This window comes from Dromiciops gliroides, chromosome 2, assembly GCF_019393635.1.
Source record: "Dromiciops gliroides isolate mDroGli1 chromosome 2, mDroGli1.pri, whole genome shotgun sequence".
Lineage (NCBI taxonomy): Eukaryota > Metazoa > Chordata > Mammalia > Microbiotheria > Microbiotheriidae > Dromiciops > Dromiciops gliroides.
The window spans coordinates 109,714,048-109,735,753 of NC_057862.1; the positions used below are offsets into that span (position 1 = coordinate 109,714,048).

A 21,706-nucleotide genomic window follows, 5' to 3' on the forward strand; every position below is an offset into this window, starting at 1 on the left:
TATTGATTATATGCCAAACCTTACTAATAACCCAAAGACCAACAGTGTCCTATTCTCAAGCGTTTGGGTGCCCCTCCAGCATGACCCAGCCCAAGGTTGGGAACCTAATGGGCACTTGATAAAAACTTGCCAATTCCTCATTGCCACCCCCCACACACACACACACAAAGAACAGGGGGCAGCTAGGTGGTACAGTGCATAGAACACTGGCCTTGAATTCAGGAGGACCTGACTTCAAATCTGACCTCAGACACTTGACACTTACTAGCCGTGTGACATTGGGCAAGTCACTTAACCCTCATTGCCCCATGCCAAAAAAACAACCAAAACCAAAAACGACAAAAAAACCCAACTTGCCAATTAATGGACAGATAGGCCTACTGGGCCCACTACAACAATAACAATAATTATCATATACATAGGGCTTTAATGTCTGCCAAGTGCTTTACAAACATTATCTCATTTTATCTTCACAACAAGCCTGGAAGGGAGATGCTATTATTATCTCTACTTTACAGAAGAGGCAACTAAGGCATACAAAGATTAAGTGATCACAGGATCCCACAGCCTGTGAGTGTCTGAGGAAGGATTTGTACTCAGGTCTTCCTGACACCAGGCCAAGCACTGTTACCCACTGTGCTACCAAGTTATGTTAAACAGCTTCCATTGGGTCCTCGCTGCTACAAGGCAATCCTTTTGTAAAAGGATTAATTCCCAAAGTCCACTCGCCCTGGTAGCTCCACCAGACCTCTTCATCCTTCCTCCAACCTCTCCTGGATCCCTCCATCCCCAATTACCCTCTCAGCTGAAAACTCTGCTTCACATGTTCCTGAACAAATGGAGACCATTGGCCCAGAGTTCCCTCTTCTCTCCTCCTTCTCATCTCCTATGCCCCAGATGCCTTCGGTCACTCTCTTCTCCTTCAATCCTGTGTCACATAATGAGGTAACCCCCCTCTCCATACAGCCTGTGCAAATACACAGAGATGGGAAGTGGAGTGTCATAGGTGAAGAACAAGCAATGAGGTTGTCTGGGCTAGACCGAAACATGTGTGAAGGGAGGAAGAGCCCTGGGAAAGCAGCAGGCTTGATTCAGGGTGGGACAAGCTCTAAATAGCAAAAAGGGCAGGGCTATGTGTGTGTGTGTGTGTGTGTGTGTGTGTGTGTGTGTGTGTGTGTGTGTGTGTCTGTATGTGTGTGTGCATGCATGTGTCTCTGTGTGTGAATGTGTATTGTGTGTGTTTGATCCTAGAGGCAAAAAAGCCACTGGAGTTTCTTCAGCAGAGCAACAACACAATCTGACACATACTTTAGGGATAACTGTGGCAGCTACATGGAAGATGGATGGAGACTGGAGAGACTGGAGATAGGGAAACCAATGAGGTGACAAATATGCAATGAAGGAATCATCACAACCACTACTAAGTTTGGTACCCAACTAGCTGCAGAAAGGCCTTTCTTAAAATGAATATACGCTTTCTTTTTTTTTGGGGGGGGGGTGGTGGCAATGAGGGTTAAGTGACTTGCCCAGGGTCACAGCTAGTAAGTGTCAAGTGTCTGAAGCCAGATTTGAGCTCAGGTCCTCCTGAATCCAGGGCCTGTGGTTTATCCACTGCACCACCTAGCAGCTCCAAAAATATACTTTCTTGACATTTTTACCCTTTATTTGCCTTTTTTTCTCAGGGAAGATGGGCAATGTATTTTATTCATATTTTCAAGTTATAGAAAAACCCGACTAGATCCAGACCAAATCCTCTAAAGTATAGCTTACAAAATAATAGCCTAACCTTGTAATATACTGAATCAGACGAGATCATTGTGGGGAAAAGACCAAATTTTAAAAAAAATTTTGAGGGCAGCTAGGTGGCGCAGTGGATAAAGCACTGGCCCTGGAGTCAGGAGTACCTGAGTTCAAATCCAGCCTCAGACACTTAACACTTACTAGCTGTGTGACCCTGGGCAAGTCACTTAATCCCAATTGCCTTACCGGAAAAAAAAAATTTTTTTTTAAAGATTCCTCAAAAAGTAACTAAACCAATTAGGCACCAGAGAATAATATAGGCCAAATGGCCTGGAGTCAGAAGACCTGGATTTAAGCACGGGCCTGGCTACTCATCAGCTGCCAACCTAAAGCTAGAAGCTGAGGATAGAAATACAGAGAATGAAATCATCTCTATGATTGAGTACCTTGAACTCATTCTGGAGAGGCAAAAGATACATGTGCAAGTATATACAGAATAATTATGAAAACAATAAATACAAATAAAATAGAAGGTAGGAAATTAACAGCTTGGGAAGGGGCACTAGGAAGAGCTTCATAAAGAAAGTGGTACTAGAACTGCATCTGAGAGGAGAATGCTTCTATGACGTAGAGATATGGAAGAAGTACATTCCAGACACAGGGAATGGCCCAGAATGCACCGAGGAACAGTGAGAAAGCCAATTTGGCTGGACTGCAGAGTATAGGAGGGAGAGTAATGTCCAGTGAAGCTGGAAAGACAGATTAGGGTCAGGTTATAAAGGACCGTAAAAGCTAAACAGATGAATTTATAGTATATCCTAGATGCCAAAGGAAGCCACTGGGGGTTATTGAGTAGATAAGTAACTTGATTGGGTTTATGCTTTAGGAAAACAACTTCCACAGCTGTATGGAGGATGGTCTAGGGTGGGAAGAAAACAATTACACCACTAATAATCTAGGCAAAAGGTGACGCAGGCCTAGACTGTAGGTGGTGGTTGTATGGGTAAAGAGAAGGGGTCTGATACGAGTGACCGAGATAGAAGGAGCATCATTTAGCTACAGAGTAGATGTGTGGGGTGAGTAAGTGTAAGGATTTGAAAGTAACACAGAAGTTACGAGCCTGAGAGACTGCAGACTAGTGCTGCTTTTGACAAAAACAGGGATATTTTGAAGAGGGGGAGATTTAAGGGGGGAAATAAGAAGTTCCATTTTGGACATGTTGGGCTTTCAAGAATCTCGGGGACATCCATTTAGAAATCCACTATCAACTGAAATGTCTAACTACAGTGCCTATGATCACCTGAGATGGTGCTTGATCCATACTAGGTGTTATGTAAATGCTTATGCCACCCCACCCCATTATTAATGCGTGGTTCAGCTGTAAACAACAGCTTTTGGAAAAGTATATTTATTTTTAAAATATATGTATATTGGGGGGCGGCTAGATAGCACAGTGGATAAAGCACCGGCCCTGGATTCAGGAGTACCTGAGTTCAAATCCGGCCTCAGACACTTGACACTTACTAGCTGTGTGACCCTGGGCAAGTCACTTAACCCCTATTGACCCGCAAAACAAAAACAATAACAAAACAAAACAAAACAAAATATGTATATTGGGGGCAGCTAGGTGCCACAGTGGATAAAGCACTGGCCCTTGATTCAGGAGGACCTGAGTTCAAATTGGACCTCAGACATTTGACACTTACTAGCTGTGTGACCCTAGGCAAGTCACTTAACCCTCATTGCCCTGCCCCCCCCAAGTGTGTGCGTGTGTGCGCGCGCGCGCACAACACATGAGCTTCTAGAAAGGAACATAATGTACATCAACTTTCAACCTCTACCTGGCTTCTCCAGTACAGTGACCAAACTGATAATGGAACTGAGTTTATTTTCCAAAAATATAGCTTTGCAAGGATCTGCAGACCAAACAGAAGATGGATTGTTCTCCATGCTTTTTCAGCTCTGGAGTGGTTTGTCTAGCTTATTGAGACAGTGGGGTGGGTGGTCCATGAAGGAAGTCCATATAGACACTGCTTTTGTCATATTTACTAGGTAAATAAATAAAAAACTCCAGTTTCTAGTGTGGAAATTTATTTTGATTTGGGGACCCTGCCTTTGGGCTGGGATTAAAAAGCCTTAGGCCCTCAGGGTTTGGTTTTTTTTTTTGTGCAAGAGGGGCTGGTGCCCCTCCCAATCCGCTTCAGCGAAGCCAAAAAGCCCATGGGCCAGGTGGCTGGGGGGGGGAGCCCTGGCTCCCTCTGCCCTGGGGGGATCTACCCCAGAGATCCTGGGCTCCTGCAGGCCAACCTCTGGCACAGCCTGGGCAGAGATCCCAGGTGCGCAGCAGGGGGCACAGGCCCCTGGAGCCCGGGGTGTGGTACACATGGGACATTTGAGCCCCCGCCTGGCCGCAGCACTAGCACAGCCGGAGGATTAATTTAGCATGTGCTGGGGCACAGGGAGCCCAAGGTTTATGGGGAGAGAAGGAACATATATACAGGGGAGAAGACAGTGAAAGGGAGGCCAGAAGATTGAGAGAACAGAAGGGACAGTATGGTGATTGGAGAAAGTGCAGGAGGCCGGACAGACACAGCAAAGAGCCTTACAGGGGCTTTTCAGGGTTCAGCAGCAGTGCAGAGAGGGAAGTGAGACAGAAAGGTGGAACATTAGAAGAAGGTCGGTTGGTACGGAGACACTAAGAAAGTCGCGGGCATGGCAAAGATTAGACACAAGCAGCGGCAGCAGAGAGACAAGCCGGAAAGCACTCAGGTTGTACATTTTATTTTCCTGTAAATTCTATCTCATAAATAAAGCCTCTGCTGTTAAATTGGAAGAGGCTTCTTAATCTTTTGCTTATCAATTTGGGAGGGAGCAAGTGTGGAGAAATTTTTAAAAGGCCCTAACAGATTGGCTTTGGAAATTAATAGCAGTCAGATAGCCAGGCAGTCAAAAGTCCCCAGAAAAGTCTCCAGCTAGATTAGGGCCCACCTAGTTAGCAAAAATATTTCTACATTTGGATGGCTACCCAGATGGGATTTACAGCCCAATTATAATTTTTCATGTAAGTACATTATATAACTTTTTCAGATTAGAATAAATTAAGTTACTATTTTTTTTACACAAGGATTCCTTTAGATCTGGATATCTACGCAGGCCTCAACTTCCCCAGACATCTTAGCTATAGTAATGACATAATTACAAAGCAGGGTAAAAATGATGCACATTTTTCATTATATTTCTGACTGTACAATTTCATCACATCTCTGAATGATAATTACGGGTTAATCTGAAATGCTTAATGTAGCCAGAAGACAGGTACATAGTCACCTAAGTTGGTGGGAAAGGGGAAATAAGAAGAAATTCCAAGGTGGAAAGTCTATTCTCATGGCTTAGCTATTCTAAATTTGCTGCACTTCACATTACTACTACTAAAATATGTACCCCTGAGACAGAATGTTCCTCTCATAAAGGTATGTAAGAGAAATCCAATAGCTGTACCATATACAAATACAATAGCTGTACCAATAGAAATTGCTCTCGCCCATGCACATTTCTCTGGAAAGCAGATAACCTTTTCCCAAGGATCTCCCTTCTCAGTGATCACCTGCAATCTGGTCCCGTGGTATAGCCTGACTTTTCACTGTTGGTGTGCCTATTCTTCTTTCCTGTCTGCCCCTGGAAAAGGCAGAGGCAGGCCTTTCAGAAGCCCTGCATCATTTGAGCTCAGGGAGATCCTCAGGTTTTGCTGCTAGCTTATTGCTTTTGGTGCTGCTCATGGGAAAAAAAAAGTGAAACGAGGGCAGCTAGGTGGCACAGTGGATAAAGCACAGGGCCCTAAATTCAGGAGGACCTGAGTTCAAATCCGACCTCAAACACTTGACACTTACTAGTTGTGTGTACTGGGCAAGTCACTTAAACCTCATTGCCCCTCAAAAACAAACAAACAAACAAAAAGTCAACACAAAAAAGTGAAACAGGCACAAGACAATCCTCAGCTGGAACTAAGGGAGCTACACAACAGGCCAGCTGGTCCAACCCAATCCAAAATGGTAAAGTCTTTCCCTAATAAACTGTCATCTCATCTCTGTCTGAATCACCTCTAATGACAGGGAGCTCTCTGTTCCATTAGAATAAAAGCTCTAAATGGAAGCAAGTTTGTTCTTAAACAAAACGGAACTCCTTTTCCCTGTAATTCTCACCAGCCAGAGTGCTGAAGGTAACAATTTTGAGAACACTGAGGGATGAATTCTTCAGCTCCCTGAAAAAAGGCTTAGAGAAAAGAAACATGGATCTTATCATTACCCCCAAAAGGTGACCAAGCAAAGATTAATAACTACCAACATATGTATCAAGAGGATCCTTGTTGAAGACAGACTTTTGCAAACAATATTTTGGAGCAGATCATGTCTTTACAATCACACAACTGATTGACAGGTGCAGAGAATCCAAGATTGTATCATGCCTATTGTTTTTGACTAAAACAGTTTCATTCAGTAGAAAGAAATACACCCCCCCCAAAAAGAGAAAGAAATAAATGTCAAATTAAAAAGCTTTCCTCTATCATAAAATATATAATAATTTAAATTACATGAAATTTTTTTAAGTGAGGCAATTGGGGTTAAGTGACTTGCCCAGGGTCACACAGCTAATAAGTATTAAGTATCTGAGGCTGGATTTGAACTCAGGTACTCCTGACTCCAGGGCCAGTGCTCTATCCACTGCGCCACCTAGCTGCCCCAATTACATGAAATTTTAAAAGCTTCTTCATGAATGAAACTAATTCAACTAGCTAAAGAATGTGAAGAGTCAAATGGGAAAATATCTTTGCATCAAATGTCTCTGATAAAGATCTAGCATGCAAGATAACAAACAGAAAATACATATGACCAAAAGTCATTCCCCAGTAGAAAAGTAGTAAAAAGATATAACAATTCTCAAAAGAAGAATTGCAAACTAGTAATGGCCGCATTAAAAAAATGTTCCAAATCACTAATAAAAGTGCAAATCAAAACAAGTCTGAGATTGTATCTTAAACCCAGAAAACTGGCAAAGACAAACGAAAGATGAACAGGTTTATGATTTGCATTGTTGGGGGAAGTACTCATAACAATGAGATCAGAGTCAGTGATGTACCAAAGATCATCATTCTGCTTCCTTGAAATGATTAGTGTCAGCCATGCTACATAAGAAAATCTGGGGTGCTTAGAAGTATTTCACCAATTCTCAAGACAACAATTTTCTCTACCACAAAAACTCGAAATTAAACAAGTTCTTGATTTACCCCTTCAATCAATTTTTTTACTTACTCAAAGCTCCCAAGTGTCTCTATACACACAAGCCATTTGGGAAATCTCTACAGATGCTGCCCTCAACAAACTTTCAGCTAATCTCAGGACCTCAACTAAAGTCAAATCAAAATTCTTACAAGCTATTTCTTGCCTTAAAAAGGTAAATACATCAATGACACATGGTATCTTTGTCAAGCTAAGGGTTTCAAAGAACACAGACAAGACACACATAAAGTTCACCTAACTCCAGGGATTACTGAACAAAATGCAAACCACTCAGACATATTCATCCTTAAAGGACATAGTGCACTATCTCCCTGCTACTCCCTAGTGCCCCATCTTTGTCCGGCCCAAGGAAATAAAGCTGCATCGTATGAATCAGCTCCTGGGACATTGGGTACTATCCAGACAAATAACTTGGTCCCCACAAAGTCTGCAGATCTTAGGGCTATATTGTTTTTATTCTCAGGTAGACAAAGGGATATAAATGCTCCAACCTAAGGTATCAAACATGTTATCTTTAAATACAACAATCACTAATAGGTCAGATAAGGCTAAACTAGGCAGTTAGAATTCTAAGTGAGGAGCTGCCCTCTTGGATATTTGTTAGTATCTGCATACCTGATTTGTCCCTCAACCCTCCCACCCCCCAACACCTTGTCTCCTGGGATTAGGAAATTTATTTGAAAGCTTAACTCATATAGAGTCTTGAATACCTTTAATATTCACTAATAACTCTCTTATGCAATTTTACTGGAATTTACATGAACTTTATGATAAAATTATACAATTTCTAGAGTCAAAATATTCTACTATCCACATCATTCACCACAGGGGAAAATGTGCAATTATGTTCTACAATAGTTTGGAAACCCCCATACTGAAGTTGATCTGATTATTTTAGGACACCTCAAGAAGTAATATCCCTTTTAATAGGAAGAAATGAATTCAAATCCTGCTTCAGACCCTTAGCAGTGTGTGATTCCGGCTAATATCTCTTGGTTTCAGTTCCTCATCAGTAAGAGGGGGATAATAACACCTAGGGCTCAGAGTTGTTAGGAGAACTAGATAAGATAACATCAGTAGAGCACTCTGCAAACCCTGAAGTCTATATAAATATTAGCTATTGTTATCATTATCATTATTATTATAAAATGCTTTGTTCCATTTATTAAACACCTACTATATACAGAGCACTGTGGAGGATAAAAAGTTTAGATAAGACAGAGTCCTTGACCTCATGAAGCTTATTGGCTTTTGCGGGGACAGGAAAGGGGAATAAGAAGTATACACAGATAATGATAATATGATTATCATGTACATAATAAGTGCATTAGAGAAATACACAACAAAAAGATGTATGAGTCCCAGAGGGAAAAGTAATTCCCAAGAAGGAATGTGAAAGGATTCTTGAACAAAGTAGCCATTTGAATCAGGTTTTAAAGAATGAACAGGAGTTCAAAAGGTAAAGAGGGGAAGGAGAACATTCCAAGATTACAATAATAACTTGTGCACATATGCCGTAAGGAAAGCTCTCTGCACATCTTTTTTTTTAGTGAGGCAATTGGGGTTAAGTGACTTGCCCAAGGTCACACAGCTAGTAAGTGTTAAGTGTCTGAGGCCGGATTTGAACTCAGGTACTCCTGATTCCAGGGCCAGTGCTCTATCCACTGCGCCACCTAGCTGCCCCCTCTCTGCACATCTTAAAACATTATATAAATATTAGTTACTGTTGCTAGATATACTCTGCCATAGTCTTCAAGAGTTGGAGCTAAGAATCACCCAAAGGGCAATGACCAAGTACAAGCGGGCATGAGCAGTCTTTGTCATCAACAAGGGATGAATGATGCAGAAGAAGCAGGGTAAAGAATATCAGAAATGTGCAAGAGCAGAAAAAAAAAATGTCCCTAGCAAAAGTCCCTAACTGCTGGACAGCCAGCCCTTGTGTCCAAGAGATCTTAGGGAAGTTCTAGCATTAGGCCATTTCTTGAGGTGGATTTATGGGAACAAATAGACAAAGAGTGGCAGAGGATGGTGAGAAGACCTGCATAGCTAGGGAAAGTGCCCCATCGGTGTGATCACAGATCCACTCAGAAACATCCCAGGAATCAAAGAACAATGACAACACCGATGAAATGCTTCGTTGTTGTTGTTGTTGAATCATGTCCAGCTCTTTGTGACCCATTTGGAGTTTTCTTAGCAAAGATACTGGAGTGGTTTGCTGTTTCCTTTTGAAGCTCATTTCACAGACGAGGAAGCTGAGGCAAACAAGGACGAGGTGACTTGCCTGGGATCACACATCTGAGGCCAGATTTGAACTCAGAAAGATGAGTCTTCCTGACTTCAAGCCCAGTGCTCTCTCCACTATACTATCTATTGGCCCAATGAAATACCTGCTTCACAATAACTCTATGATAGGCATTGTAGGGATTATCCTGATTTTACCAAAGAGGAAACTAAAGCTCGGGCATTTAAGAAATGTCCCCATGGTGATAGTGTCTAACTCCAAGTACAGGGAGTTTTCTTTTTTTCTTTCTTTCTTTTTTTTTTTTACCCCCCAGCGAGTTTTCTACTAAAAAGTCGGGGGGAGGGGGGGACACCAAACTGTGGAGAAATTTAAATCCTAGGATAAACAATTTTTGTTTTCTCCCAGTTCTGACTGACATGTAACTGAATGAACAATCCAGTAATTTAGGGTGTGGATGTGTGTTTGGGGGGGAGGGGTACACACTCACACTTGTATTTTCTTGGTTTGGGGGGGGCGGGGCAATGAGGGTTAAGTGACTTGCCCAGGGTCACACAGCTGGTAAGTGTCAAGTGTCTGAGGCCGTATTTGAACTCAGGTCCTCCTGAATCCAGGGCCAGTGCTTTATCCACTGTGCCACCTAGCTGTCCCTCACACTTGTATTTTAAACAGACATTGTGGACAGAAAATGAGGTAGGCCCAGACTGAGCAGCAGGAGATTAGGCTGAATCAAATTTAGGGAACTGCACAGCATTTTCAAATGCTACTTGAGTATCCTTTTAACATCAATGTTCTACCAGTTATCCAAATAGCAATGGGAAGGCAAATGGTGGGTATAAGTAAGCTATAGAATATTTCAATTGAGGTGGGGGTTTTTTGTTTGTTTTGTTTTGCAGATCAATGAGGGTTAAGTGACTTGCTCAGGGTCACACAGATAGTAAGTGTCAAGTGTCTGAGGCCAAACTTGAACTCAGGTCCTCCTGAATCCAGGGTGGGTGCTTTATCTACTGCACCACCTAGCTGCCGCCTCAATTGAAGTTAGAGAGCTTTTATACCAACCTCATCTATAACAGATTATACAGATTATTATCCTTTTATTTGTACTATATCAATAGATATACATAAAATACAGAGTAAGAGATTGTTTCAAAGAAGCATTTGTCAAAATGTGTGGCCTAATAATAATAGCTAGCATTTATATGGTGCTTTAATATTTGCAAAGTACAAATATTATTTCATTTTATCCTCACAACAACCCTGAGAAGTATGTGCTATTATCATTCCCATTTTATGTATAAGGTAACTGAAGGACACAGAGGTCAAGTGATTTACCTAAGGTCCCATAGCTAGCAAGTGTCAAATTTGAGCTCAGGTCTTTTTTGCTAAGGGGCCAGCAGTCTATTGAGTCACTGCCATCTAGATGACTCATGCCTACGAACTAGAAGGAGGACCCTGAGAAACTATTATAGCCTTCTGCTATTACAGTGAGTTTAACAATTAATTTATTAGATTATCCCCTGGAAGGAGGAATGAGAGGTAAATAGAAAGAAGAGGAGATGAAGAGAATGGGCACACCCGTATCTCCCCAGGAAATGTGGCAAGAAGAAGAGGTGCAAGTAAGGCATCCCAAGGTGCTCTGTGCTTTGGGCCATAAAGGGCTCGAAAAGCGGTAGGGGGTTCTGAAACAAAAGCACTATGGGCTTGAGCTCTACTTTCCTCCAAGACTATTATTCCTGTACCAAGAACTGCTTTAGAATGTATGAGACAAGTCACCACACAGCTATGGGCTCATTTGTTTATTTTGGCTAAAAAATAATTCCCAATATGCACCAAACTGCATGTTCATTCATGTCTGATTTAGTTCAACCCTTTCATTTTATGTATGAAGAAACTGAGGCATCATGGCTAAACAACTGCCCGTGGTCATACCAACCAGGACTAATACCCAGCATTCTTCCCACACACAGTCCTGTGATACTCCTTTAAGCGCTGGCCGGTAAGCTCAGTAAACTTCCAAGTACGCATTGGAATTTCCGCCCTCCTGGCCACTTGTACCATAGGTTTCAGAGTGTTATCACTTTTTATCTACTGTACTTTGAAATGTTACTCAGCAGACTAACAAATACTCTGCTGAAGCAGTTCCCTAAGTCCTTATGCACTCAAAAAAGCTTTTAAATGAATTTTTATTATTAATCACAATGAAATTTTCCTTACCAGGAGCTCCTTATCCAATGAAATCACAGTCAAATCAAGTCCACAAGCTTTTACTAAGTACCTAGAGTATGCCAGGTCACTACGATAAGCACTAAGGATATCGAATAAGGCTAAAAACCAACATACCTGCTCTCAAGGTTGGGGAACACAACATACAATTATGTGCAAACAAGACAGCTACAAGCTCAAGTGGAGATAACATCAAAGGGGAGTCCCTATGGGTAAGGAGCACCAGGCAAAACTTCTTAGAGAAGGTAAGAGTTTAGCTGAAAATTGAAGGCAGCACATGGAGGTGGTGGGGCTACACCTGCTTATTTATCACACTGAGTCATACCACTTATATTTTGTTGGAACTACCACTCAGAATGATAGTTCTGACTCACTCGTGAATTCTAAAGCTCCTATTAAAGCTCCCGGTAGAGCAATAACAGGGAATTCAAGCACCCAAGGCAAATTCAGTTGGAGGAAAGGTGAGAGATGAAGATCCTACAATATACCCTGAGGCTGACATGCCCCATGACTGCCAGCCCAGGTCCTCTGTGGTGGTGAGAGCCCCCAAGGTGGGGGATGTGCTTAGACGATCTGCCCTAACTATAGCCACATTAGTAAAGTGTCAGGAGGAAAACAGAAACCCCAGGACAGACAGTCCATAGCTCACTACATAGCTAGCACTGCTAATCCCACATGTCCTACTGTTATGCTATAGATCCCAGGCTAGAAAGGCAGTACTAGGATAGAGGGAAGGACCACAGTAATGCCCAACAAGGTGGAAAGATGTCCACAAAAAGCTCAGGCTCCCAGAGAGAAGGGCTTTTGCCCACATATGAAGAAGCACTTTAGAGGGGATTTCTAAAGGAAAAATCTGAATAGCCCACTAAGGAAGAAAGATGCACTCTGGGTCATTGGAGCAATGACCAGAGTAATATCACCTAGAAGGCTGAAGATGAATGAAATCAAGCCAGAGCTGCCTTTGTAATGACTGAGACAGCAGGTTCCCCATCCCTGTGCCACAGTTTTAGCCATCTAAGCCTCAGACCAGCTACAATACTTATGCTGCAAAATGGAGAGTAAGGGGAGGCAGGCACCTAACTATGGAAGGAAACAAAATGGCAGCATGGAACCTCCAATTCTTTCAGTTTTCTGACCTGCTAGTCTTTAGAGAGCCTCTGACAGTGGAGCAAACCAAGTTTGAAATTCTGTTAGGTAAACTTCTGTTTAGCAAAGGATGTGCATGGTCCTCAATGTACCAAACCCTAGTAGGAGACAGGGATTTTAAAAGAAATTTTAGAGTATTTCCCCTTAAAAACCTATTTAAATAAATGCATTATTAATTTAACCCAGTTCACACTATGGTGAATTGCTGCAACTTTTCAACAATTGCAACTCCCTGAATTAAGCTCCAATATAGCAATTAACCCGTGCACTACAGGCTGCCCTTTTTATTTTCCATTGCTCTTGCAATTTTCCAGCAGTTTAATCTCATTTGTGGTTAATTACCTCAATATGGAGCTGCAGATGGAAAATGTTGCTGGTAAGTTGTTCCATTCACAGCCATTTAGAGCTGCACTGCTTGCGTCAGATTCTGTTTTCTCGTTGGGTAAGAAGAGACTGTTACTTCAAACCCCTATTTCACTTTGCCTCTTGCTGTCACACATCACTGACTATAGACTGTACTTGCCTTCTACTGACCTTTCAACCAGAATGTCACATTCCCAGCCAGGAGGCTGGTCTGGCCTAGAGAGCCCTGGCTCTGTGCTATCCCTGACCCGGGCTCCAGTAGCACGTTCCACACTACTCCTAATAAGGCCCAACTGATCCAGACCTTTCTTGAAAGGTCTCTCCACTCTAAAAGAACATAAGCACCAATCACTTGAATGCTTGAAATGATTCTTCTTTAATCTCTTTCTTGCCATGCTGTGTGTGTGTGTGTGTGTGTGTGTGTGTAGTTAGATTTGTTTAAGAACTGTAAGTCTGTTAGAAGAGTATATTATTACATGCTCCACCTCGACAACCTCCAGCAGCCATCAATCAATGAATCAGTCAGCATTTAGGTTCCTACTATGAGCCAGGAGCTGCATGAGGTACTGGGAACACAAAGACAAAAGTGAGTCACTGTCCTTGAGGCCCTGACAATCTACTATCTATAGAATGCCTGTGGAGGCAGATACAAAACAGAAACCAGATCATTCGGCAGGAGAAGGTCCTTGAATCTGGGAGGATCGGGAAAGGCTTCATGTAAAGGTGGTGCTTGGGCTCAGCTCTGAAGAAAGCTGGGGATCTAAGAGGGAAAGGTGAGCCCTGAGAGTACTCCAGGCATGAGGGATAGCAGTACATAGGCACAGAGGTAAGAGATGAAATGCCTCAGCAGAGGAACCATCAGACCTGTTTGATTGGACATAGTGTGTACAAAGGGAAAGAACGACAGAATGGGGCCATATTCTGAAGGTGGTTTATTTGTTTGTGGGAGGCAATGGGGTTAAGTGACTTGCCCAAAGTCACATATCTAGTGTCTGAGGTCAAATCTGAACTCAGATCCTCTTGACTTCAGGGCCAATCATCTATGCACTTTACCACCTAGCTGCTCCTTGTGAAAGGGTTTAAAATGCCAAACACAGAAGTTTTTATTTTATCTAAGGAACAATAGGGAGACACTGGAATTTATCAAATAGGAGACAACTTGGTTTAAATCTGTGCTTTAGGAAAATCACTCTGAAGAGTAAAAAGGAATGAGAGACCTGATCATTTACCCTTTTTATTAGCTAAGTATAAAATTATCTTAAGATCTATAGCTTTAAAAATTTTATGAACTAAAACTTCACAGATCTGGCTGAATTTTATTTTTACATAGAAGATACTTCGTTCAGAGATATTGTCAATTAATTGTGACTGATCTATTGGCAAAATGTTTAAAAAGTGAGAGGGATATCCAATATCCAAAATATCCAATCTATTCCTTCTGGTGGGGAGGGGAATAGATTGTTCCATCCCTTCTATGTAGCTCCAGAATGTGGAATTATATAGAAATTAAAGGGAGGCAAATTTTGACTCATTATGAAGATCCTCAACTTCCATTTTTTGGGAAACTGACATTCCATTCACACACAGACACATTTTGCTGGAAGAATATTGAAGTTGAAATGAAAGTTGGGGTCCTGGTTCTAGAACTGGAATGGACCTAAACTGAGGCTTAGTAAAATTAGATGACTTGCCCAGGGATCCACAGGTAGGATTTGAACCCAGGTTCTCTGGTTTTATAGCCAGTACTCACCACTTTACCAAAATGAGATATAAACAGACTTTTTCCACAACTGTGTGTACCAGAGAAACTCCTTTCTTGAGAAAACATGAAAATCTCCATTAAAGAAATTGGCTAGCAAAGATTGAGCAATAGGGTTATTAAAAAAAAACCCATACAATTTCCCAGAGGCAATTCAGCCCATTCTCCTCCTCCTATTTGATCCAAAACTCAGTTCATGGTCCATTTACAATGTCTATTCAAGAATTACCTACAGAAGGACAGCTCTATCGAGTGTCCATCCAATTGCATATCACACAATCTGGACTAAATAGGTGAGCCATGGAAGAACTGAAATTGAGAATCACTCAAAGGGAAATGGAGAGGTGCTGAGGCAGATGTGAGCAGGCTGTAACATATGATAAAGAAATAATGATGAAGGAAAAGGACACCAAGGATGTCATTTGAGAAGGTGTGTAACAAAAAAAAAATTTGTAAATGGGACAGTTGCATAGCAAGCATATGAAAAACCCGATACCCACTATGTTCCACTGGTATCTTGATAATATCAAGAGATCAAGAACGGGGGTTCTTCATTTTGTGTGTGTCATGGACTCCTTTGGCTTTCTGATGAGGCTCATGGACACATTCTCCAAAAAATTGTTTAATGCATAAAAGAAAATGAATTATACTGAAACAGAGCTATCAAAATAGTTTTTAATACTGGGTTAAGAACTCCTGATCTAGAAGAAAGACCCCCAGCATACTAGATGAATCGGCATTGTTGGTCGCCTCACTAATAAAATAGTAATAGCTAACCTTCATGTAGCACTTTTAGGTTTGCAAAAGCACTTTGTATCTATCTACTCTTCTGATGACAGCATTCCATTAAAATAAATATAAATTAAGAGTTTAATAACTAGGGTCTTCCAACAATGAAACAGACTTCCTGTCCCATTGAGTGTTCGAGCAGAGACTGGATGATGATTACCCATCAGAGGTATCACAGAATGTATTTCTGCACTGGTGAGGGGTTTGGACTGCTTGACTTCTAAAGTATCTTGCAATTTTAAAAACCCTTAAATACTTTAAGAAATCTTATATACATGTGTACACAAATAAATACTATTAGTCTGAAATATAACCCATTCTCATCTAATCATAGTAAGATTCTTAAGGAATCTAGACATCACTTGTTTTAGATTAGTTCAATCATTATAATAAAATTATGTTGAACTAATGCATTGTTGGTGGAGTGGTGAGCTGATCCAACCATTCTGGTGAGCAATTTGGAACTATGCCCAAAGGGCTATGGGACTGTGCACACCCTTTGACCTAGTAATACCACTACTAGGTCTGTATCCCAAAGAGATCACAGAAAAGGGAAAAGAAACCACAGTACAAAAATATTAGAGCAGCTTTCTTTGTGGTGGCAAAGAATTGGAAATTGAGGGAATGCCCATCAACTGGGGAATGGCTGAACAAGTTGTGATATATGAATGTAATGGAATACTATTGTGCTGTAAGAAATAATGAGCAGTGGGACAGCTAGGTGGTGCAATGGATAAAGCACTAGCCTGGATTCAGAAGTACCTGAGTTCAAGTCCGGACTCAGACACTTGACACTTACTAGCTGTGTGACCTTGGGCAAGTCACTTAATCCTCATTGCCCTGACAAAAGAAAAAAAGAAAAGAAAAGAAAGAATGAGCAGGGGCAGCTAGTGGATAGAGTACAGGCCCTGGATTCAGGAGGACCAGCACATGACATTTACTAGCTGTGTGACCCTGGGCAAGGGAATAAGAAGGAAGAAGGAGGAAGGAGGAGGGAGGAGGGGGGAGGGGGGAGGGGGGAGGGGAAGGAGGAGGAGGAGGAGGAGGAGGAGGAGGAGGAGAAGGAGATGGGTTTTGAATGTCAGAGTTTATATTTCTTTTTAGAGGCAATAGGGAGAGCATTAGTTTACTGACCAAGCGAATGACATGGTCAGACCTGCACTCCAGGAAAATCACTTTGGCAACTGTGTGTGAGATTAATGGGAATAGAGAGAGACAAGGTAGGGAAATAAATAAATCAGGAGACGATTACAGTCGTCTAGGTGAGAGGTGAGAAGAACTGAGTTAAGGTGGTGGCCATGGAAACGGATGCAAGATTGGGGCACATGTAAGAGACTTTGGGTGTCTGGAAGAACGCTGTGTTTTGGACATAAGTAGGAAAGCTTTGAAGTGCAATGAGTTGGGGACAAAGGGTGGGGTGTGGACCCACATGGGAGAGATCTGTCCTATTTTGGACATGTTGAGTTTCACAAAAGAAATGTAAAACTTTGCCAAGAAAGTGTGTCAGAAGCAATAAGAGACAGCTACTAGCTACAGAGGCATTAACTCTATTAGTGAAGCAGAAAGACAGAGACTGTCAATGGGGAGAGAGACCAAGTGACTTAGAGATGTGTGTAGGCCGGAAGGAGAGGCCATAAAGAGAACTTAAGTTCTCTCAGACCTGGAGAAACACCCAGGAAGCTAAGGCAGCAGCAAACTACAATGGAATATCAAAGAGACAGAGGAGGGATCAAAAAGAGAGAAACATGGGATAAAGTCAATACAAAGGAGAAGCAATCCCAGTCCTTGTCTTTCACTTATACTGAGTAATGTGAACAGGGGTGGGAGTTAGGGGGCAGACAGGAAGGGTAAACTCCTTAGAAAGCCAAAATTCTCTCCCTGATTGAGCAGAAGTCCCAATTCTAGGGTGATGATATAAGGGTGGCACAATCATGTGAGGAACAGGGGTGAGGAGGGTTAACCAAAGTAGAAAGAGTTTCTTTAACTGTTCTACTTAAAGCCAGAAAGAGCTGTCAGAAATTGCTGAAACTGCACAATACATTTCTGTAGGAAACCTCTGTGGCAGGTTTCTTACCAGCTTCCTGAATTCTTTATCAATTTTCTTCTTCTGTACAAATAGTCTACAGAATACTCCCACCACAATATTATTTTCTTCAACTGATCCTCACCTAAAGGGTTTCTCTCTCTGGTTCATGGATTTCCTTCTATAAATGGATCTTCTTTTTAAAATAAATATATCTTGATGTACAGTGCTATTCTACCATCTCCTTTATTTAATCTATTCCTTAAGAATGAGGCATACCCTTATTTTGCCATATTCCAGCCATAAATCACATTTTACCAAATGTCAGGAACACCTTTGAGTTCAAAGTCATCTTCTTGAATCACCATTCTTGGGTTCCTTTATTATTCATATCTGCACAAGGATTTTATTACTGCTCCCACTTGTGAATTATTGACCTCTCCTTATGTTTCCTTGCTTTATACCTGATACTAGCTATCGCATATGGGCTTGGTCAATGTACCTTCCTTTATATTTTCAGTTTTAAACACTTTTTAAAAATCAAATGTCGGGGCAGCTAGGCGGTGCAGTGGATAGAGCACCAGACCCTGGATTCAGGAGGACCTGAGTTCAAATCCGGCCTCAGACACTTGACACTTACTAGCTGTGTGACACTGGACAAGTCACTTAACCCCAATTGCCTCACCAAAAAAAAAAAAAATCAAATCACCAAGTCCCCAAATAAATTTTTCATATTCTTCATACCCCGTGCCTATAAATCCTAATCCCACTTCTCCAACACTATCTTCTTAACCAGATGTTCACTCCTCCAAGCCACCATTCTCTTATGAATTGACTATCTTTAATTAGAATCAAGGATGAAAAAGAATCTGTGACCCTAACTAAGGTCTTTACAATTTCTCAAGATTGAATAGTTAATAGTGATTTTTAGTTTTCTTCTGGGCAGCTAGGTGGCGCAGTGGATAGAGGTGCTGGGTCTAGTCAGGAAGCTATCTGAGTTCAAATGTGACCTGACATTGACTTAGCTGTGTGACTCTGGGCAAGTCACTTAACCCTGTTTGCCTCAATTTCCTCCTCTGTAAAAAAAGAGCAGAAGAAAAAGGCAAACCACTCTAGTTCCTTTGCCTAGAAAGCCCTAAATAGGGTCAAAAAGAATAGGACACAACTGAACTGACCAAACAACAAAAAGTTTTCTTCTAGTGGCATTATTTGTCCTTTTGTGACTCACCAAAAATGGATATTAGCTGTTGAATCTGGTGAGATTTGGGAAGATTCTATCTCAGAGGTCCTAGGAAGAAAGTAAGGACCTGAGGTGGGTCTTTTATTTACTTACCCTCTCCCAAATGTAAGGATTTCCCCAAGGGAACGTATATAGTAGAGGGCTTGGAGAAGGCTCTTTTCTTTCTACTAGGTTCCTAGTTAGCAAGTAAGGTTGACAGCCTGAGGCTATTTGAACAGACCTACCCTACAGTTTGAGACTGAATCTTACTTAAGATAATTAGGATGATTTACAGCCTCCAACTCTACTAAGGATGCCCTCAGTAGAAGACGTTCTTCCCAGAAGTTAGAAAGAGAAAGAACAACATGATTTGTAGACATAGTAGCAGAGATCAGAGGTGGGAATGACCTTGATGGTCAGGTAGTCCACCCCCGTCATTTTACAGACGGAAACTGTGTCCCCGGAAGACTAAAAAATTTGTCCCTGTCACCCAAAGAGCAGGTAACAGAACCAGAATTTGAATTTCGATTCTCTGTTTCCAAATCTAGCACCATACCACATATCTGGACTTGGACTAAGCAGCAAAGATCTTGGGTAGACCGACCCTGCTTTCTAAGCAAATTTTTGTGTGGCTAGAGGCTGGCAGGATTTAAGAGCAAGAGGGATCGCCTCGGGAGGTTCCTAGCCAAGGATTACCTCAGAGCTAGGATGCAAGGAAATTAGTGTCTCCTACTAGAAAGGAAACATTTGAAGATTTCTTTTCTCATGGGTCTCTCCCTTCTCCTCCACCACAAATCATGCAACTAACCCCAGAGAAAATTTTGTAAATCACAATGGTGTGGGTTAGTGAATGAAGCAAAGTCACACCCAGAGCCTCCGCATGACTTTGTAAAACGAAATGACTACTGGGAGCTTGGAGGAATTGGAAGAAGAATTGTGATAGCAAGTAATAGCTGGTACCACCTGAAGAAAGCGGCTAGGAACAAGGACATGCAGGCATATTTAGGCCGGGAGAACAACACCTGATAAAACCAGGTGGGCAATGAGGACTTGCTGGGAGCAACCAGAAGCTACTGAGGTGATAGAACTGAAGTGTTTAGAACTGGGAATGGGGATTTACTACAAATCTGGGGGAGAGGGTTATTTGGAGAGTTTGTCTTCCAAGGATCCTGTTTTGTCTTCCATTTTGTTTTCTTCAGTGTTTCAGTAAACTTTCCTCCTCTAATATAAGGAAAAATGGTTTTAAAAAAATTATAAGTGGGGAATATCTTGCATACTTGTTTCCCTTGTATACAAGTTTCCTTGGAGAGCAGCTACGAGGCAGAGAAGTTAAGAATCCTCCAAAGTGAGCACAGATATAACATGCCACGGGACTCTCTGACAAGGATTCCATACCATACATACTGTTTGCTCACATCAGGTATGGCTACCTTCATACCTCTTCGAAGAGAATCACCCGGCGCCCGTGTTGGGGGCGTGCGGCGCGCGGATGCTGCGGATTCCTTCGGCGGCTTCGGCCTCCCGCGCCTACCGGGCCCAGCCGCCCCCGTTCCGCCCGCCTAAACCCTTCACCCTGGACCCAACAGACCCGCTGACCCCGCGCTGGCAGCTGCGGCCCCGCTTCGCCGCTAAGCAGTTCGGGCGGTTTGGGGCCGCGTCCGGGATGGCCCATGGCCCCGCAGCTCCAGGAGTTGGAGGCCGAGGAACGCGAATGGCAGCCGAGCCTGCACGCCATGCAGGAGGCGCTGCGGGCCCGCGCCGAGGCCCAGGAGCGACAGCGCCGGGAGAAGGAGCAGCCCATTGAGACCAGAATGGCCCAGATGCCACAGATGATCGTGGTGTGGCGGGAGCAGCAGCATGAATACTGGGAGAAGGCACAGGCAGAGAAGGCCCGAAGGGCTCGGCTCCAGGCAGAGGCGCAGGGAAAGCTCAGCTATGATGTGGACCTAAGAAGCTCCCGCTTCCAGGAAGTGCTGCAGAAGCTAGAGAAACAGGACCGCAAGCGTCTGAAGCAGGAGAAGCAGCAGCAGAAGGAGGCGACGGCGAGAATGGCGGCCTTGCAAACAGCCGCCGAGGCCACTGGGAGCTCCGGCAACACACGGAGCAGGGGAGCCCAGGCATCAAGCCTGCTGAAAACCCCTCCAATAAAGCTTAGTGCCCAGCAAAAAAAAAAAAAAGAGAGAATCACCAACCACTATAATTTGCCTCTTTTTCCCTGACCAGTGCTGCATGTGCTCTTTCCTGGCAGACTGGAGAGATTCTCTGGATAATTCCTTGCAGTATAAGTGGCTCTTTCCTTCTCAGAGGATCTAGCTCCACTTCGAATAGAAGGGGCTCCCAAAATTCAGAGGTTCACAAGTTCTTTCCTTCCTTTTCTGTATCAAATTCTTTCATACTCCAAATTCCTGACGCCGGCTCTCTGCCTGTTAATATTATTTTTTCTGCTTAAAGCATATTTTCTATCTTTCAAGGAAAATCATCTTTCCTTCTTTATTTGCCTCACAACACTTGTTTGTGTGATTTTTATGCCACTTGAATAATTTTTTAAAAATAGACTAACACAGCAGTCATTTCCCAGACCAGACCCTAAGGTCCTTGAAAGCCTGGATTGATTTTTTTCCTCTATCTTTGTTTTTTCCACAGAACCTTGCACACAGTAGGTGCTCATAAATGTTTGTTGAGCGAATTCCACAGTGTCCAAGTAGATCTGAGAAGCTTCTTATCTGTGGAGGCCAGGTTGAAATGGAAAACCTTGACACAGTATTTGGGATGGCCAGATTAAAATTAAGAACATCTCCCAACCCCAACCAGATGATCAGTCTCAAACAAGAGGCTCCTCCTTCTTTTCTGCTCTGGTCCCAGAAGTTCAGTACACCCTGCTCTGTTCCTCTCCACACTCTGCAACACTCAG

The 21,706-nt window shown here is 42.5% G+C and overlaps 2 protein-coding genes across 2 annotated transcripts in view; one reads left to right on the forward strand and one right to left on the reverse strand.

Annotated features, from left to right (window-relative positions):
• CNNM2 (cyclin and CBS domain divalent metal cation transport mediator 2) overlaps nucleotides 1–21,706 on the reverse strand; it is a 182,125-nt gene that overhangs the window by 82,280 nt on the left and 78,139 nt on the right. The window lies entirely within an intron of this gene.
• Nucleotides 4,453–21,014, forward strand: LOC122741486 (growth arrest and DNA damage-inducible proteins-interacting protein 1-like). Its single transcript, XM_043985003.1, is given in 3 exon segments — nucleotides 4,453–4,509; nucleotides 20,216–20,457; nucleotides 20,459–21,014. Coding segments are annotated over 3 exon segments (855 nt in total).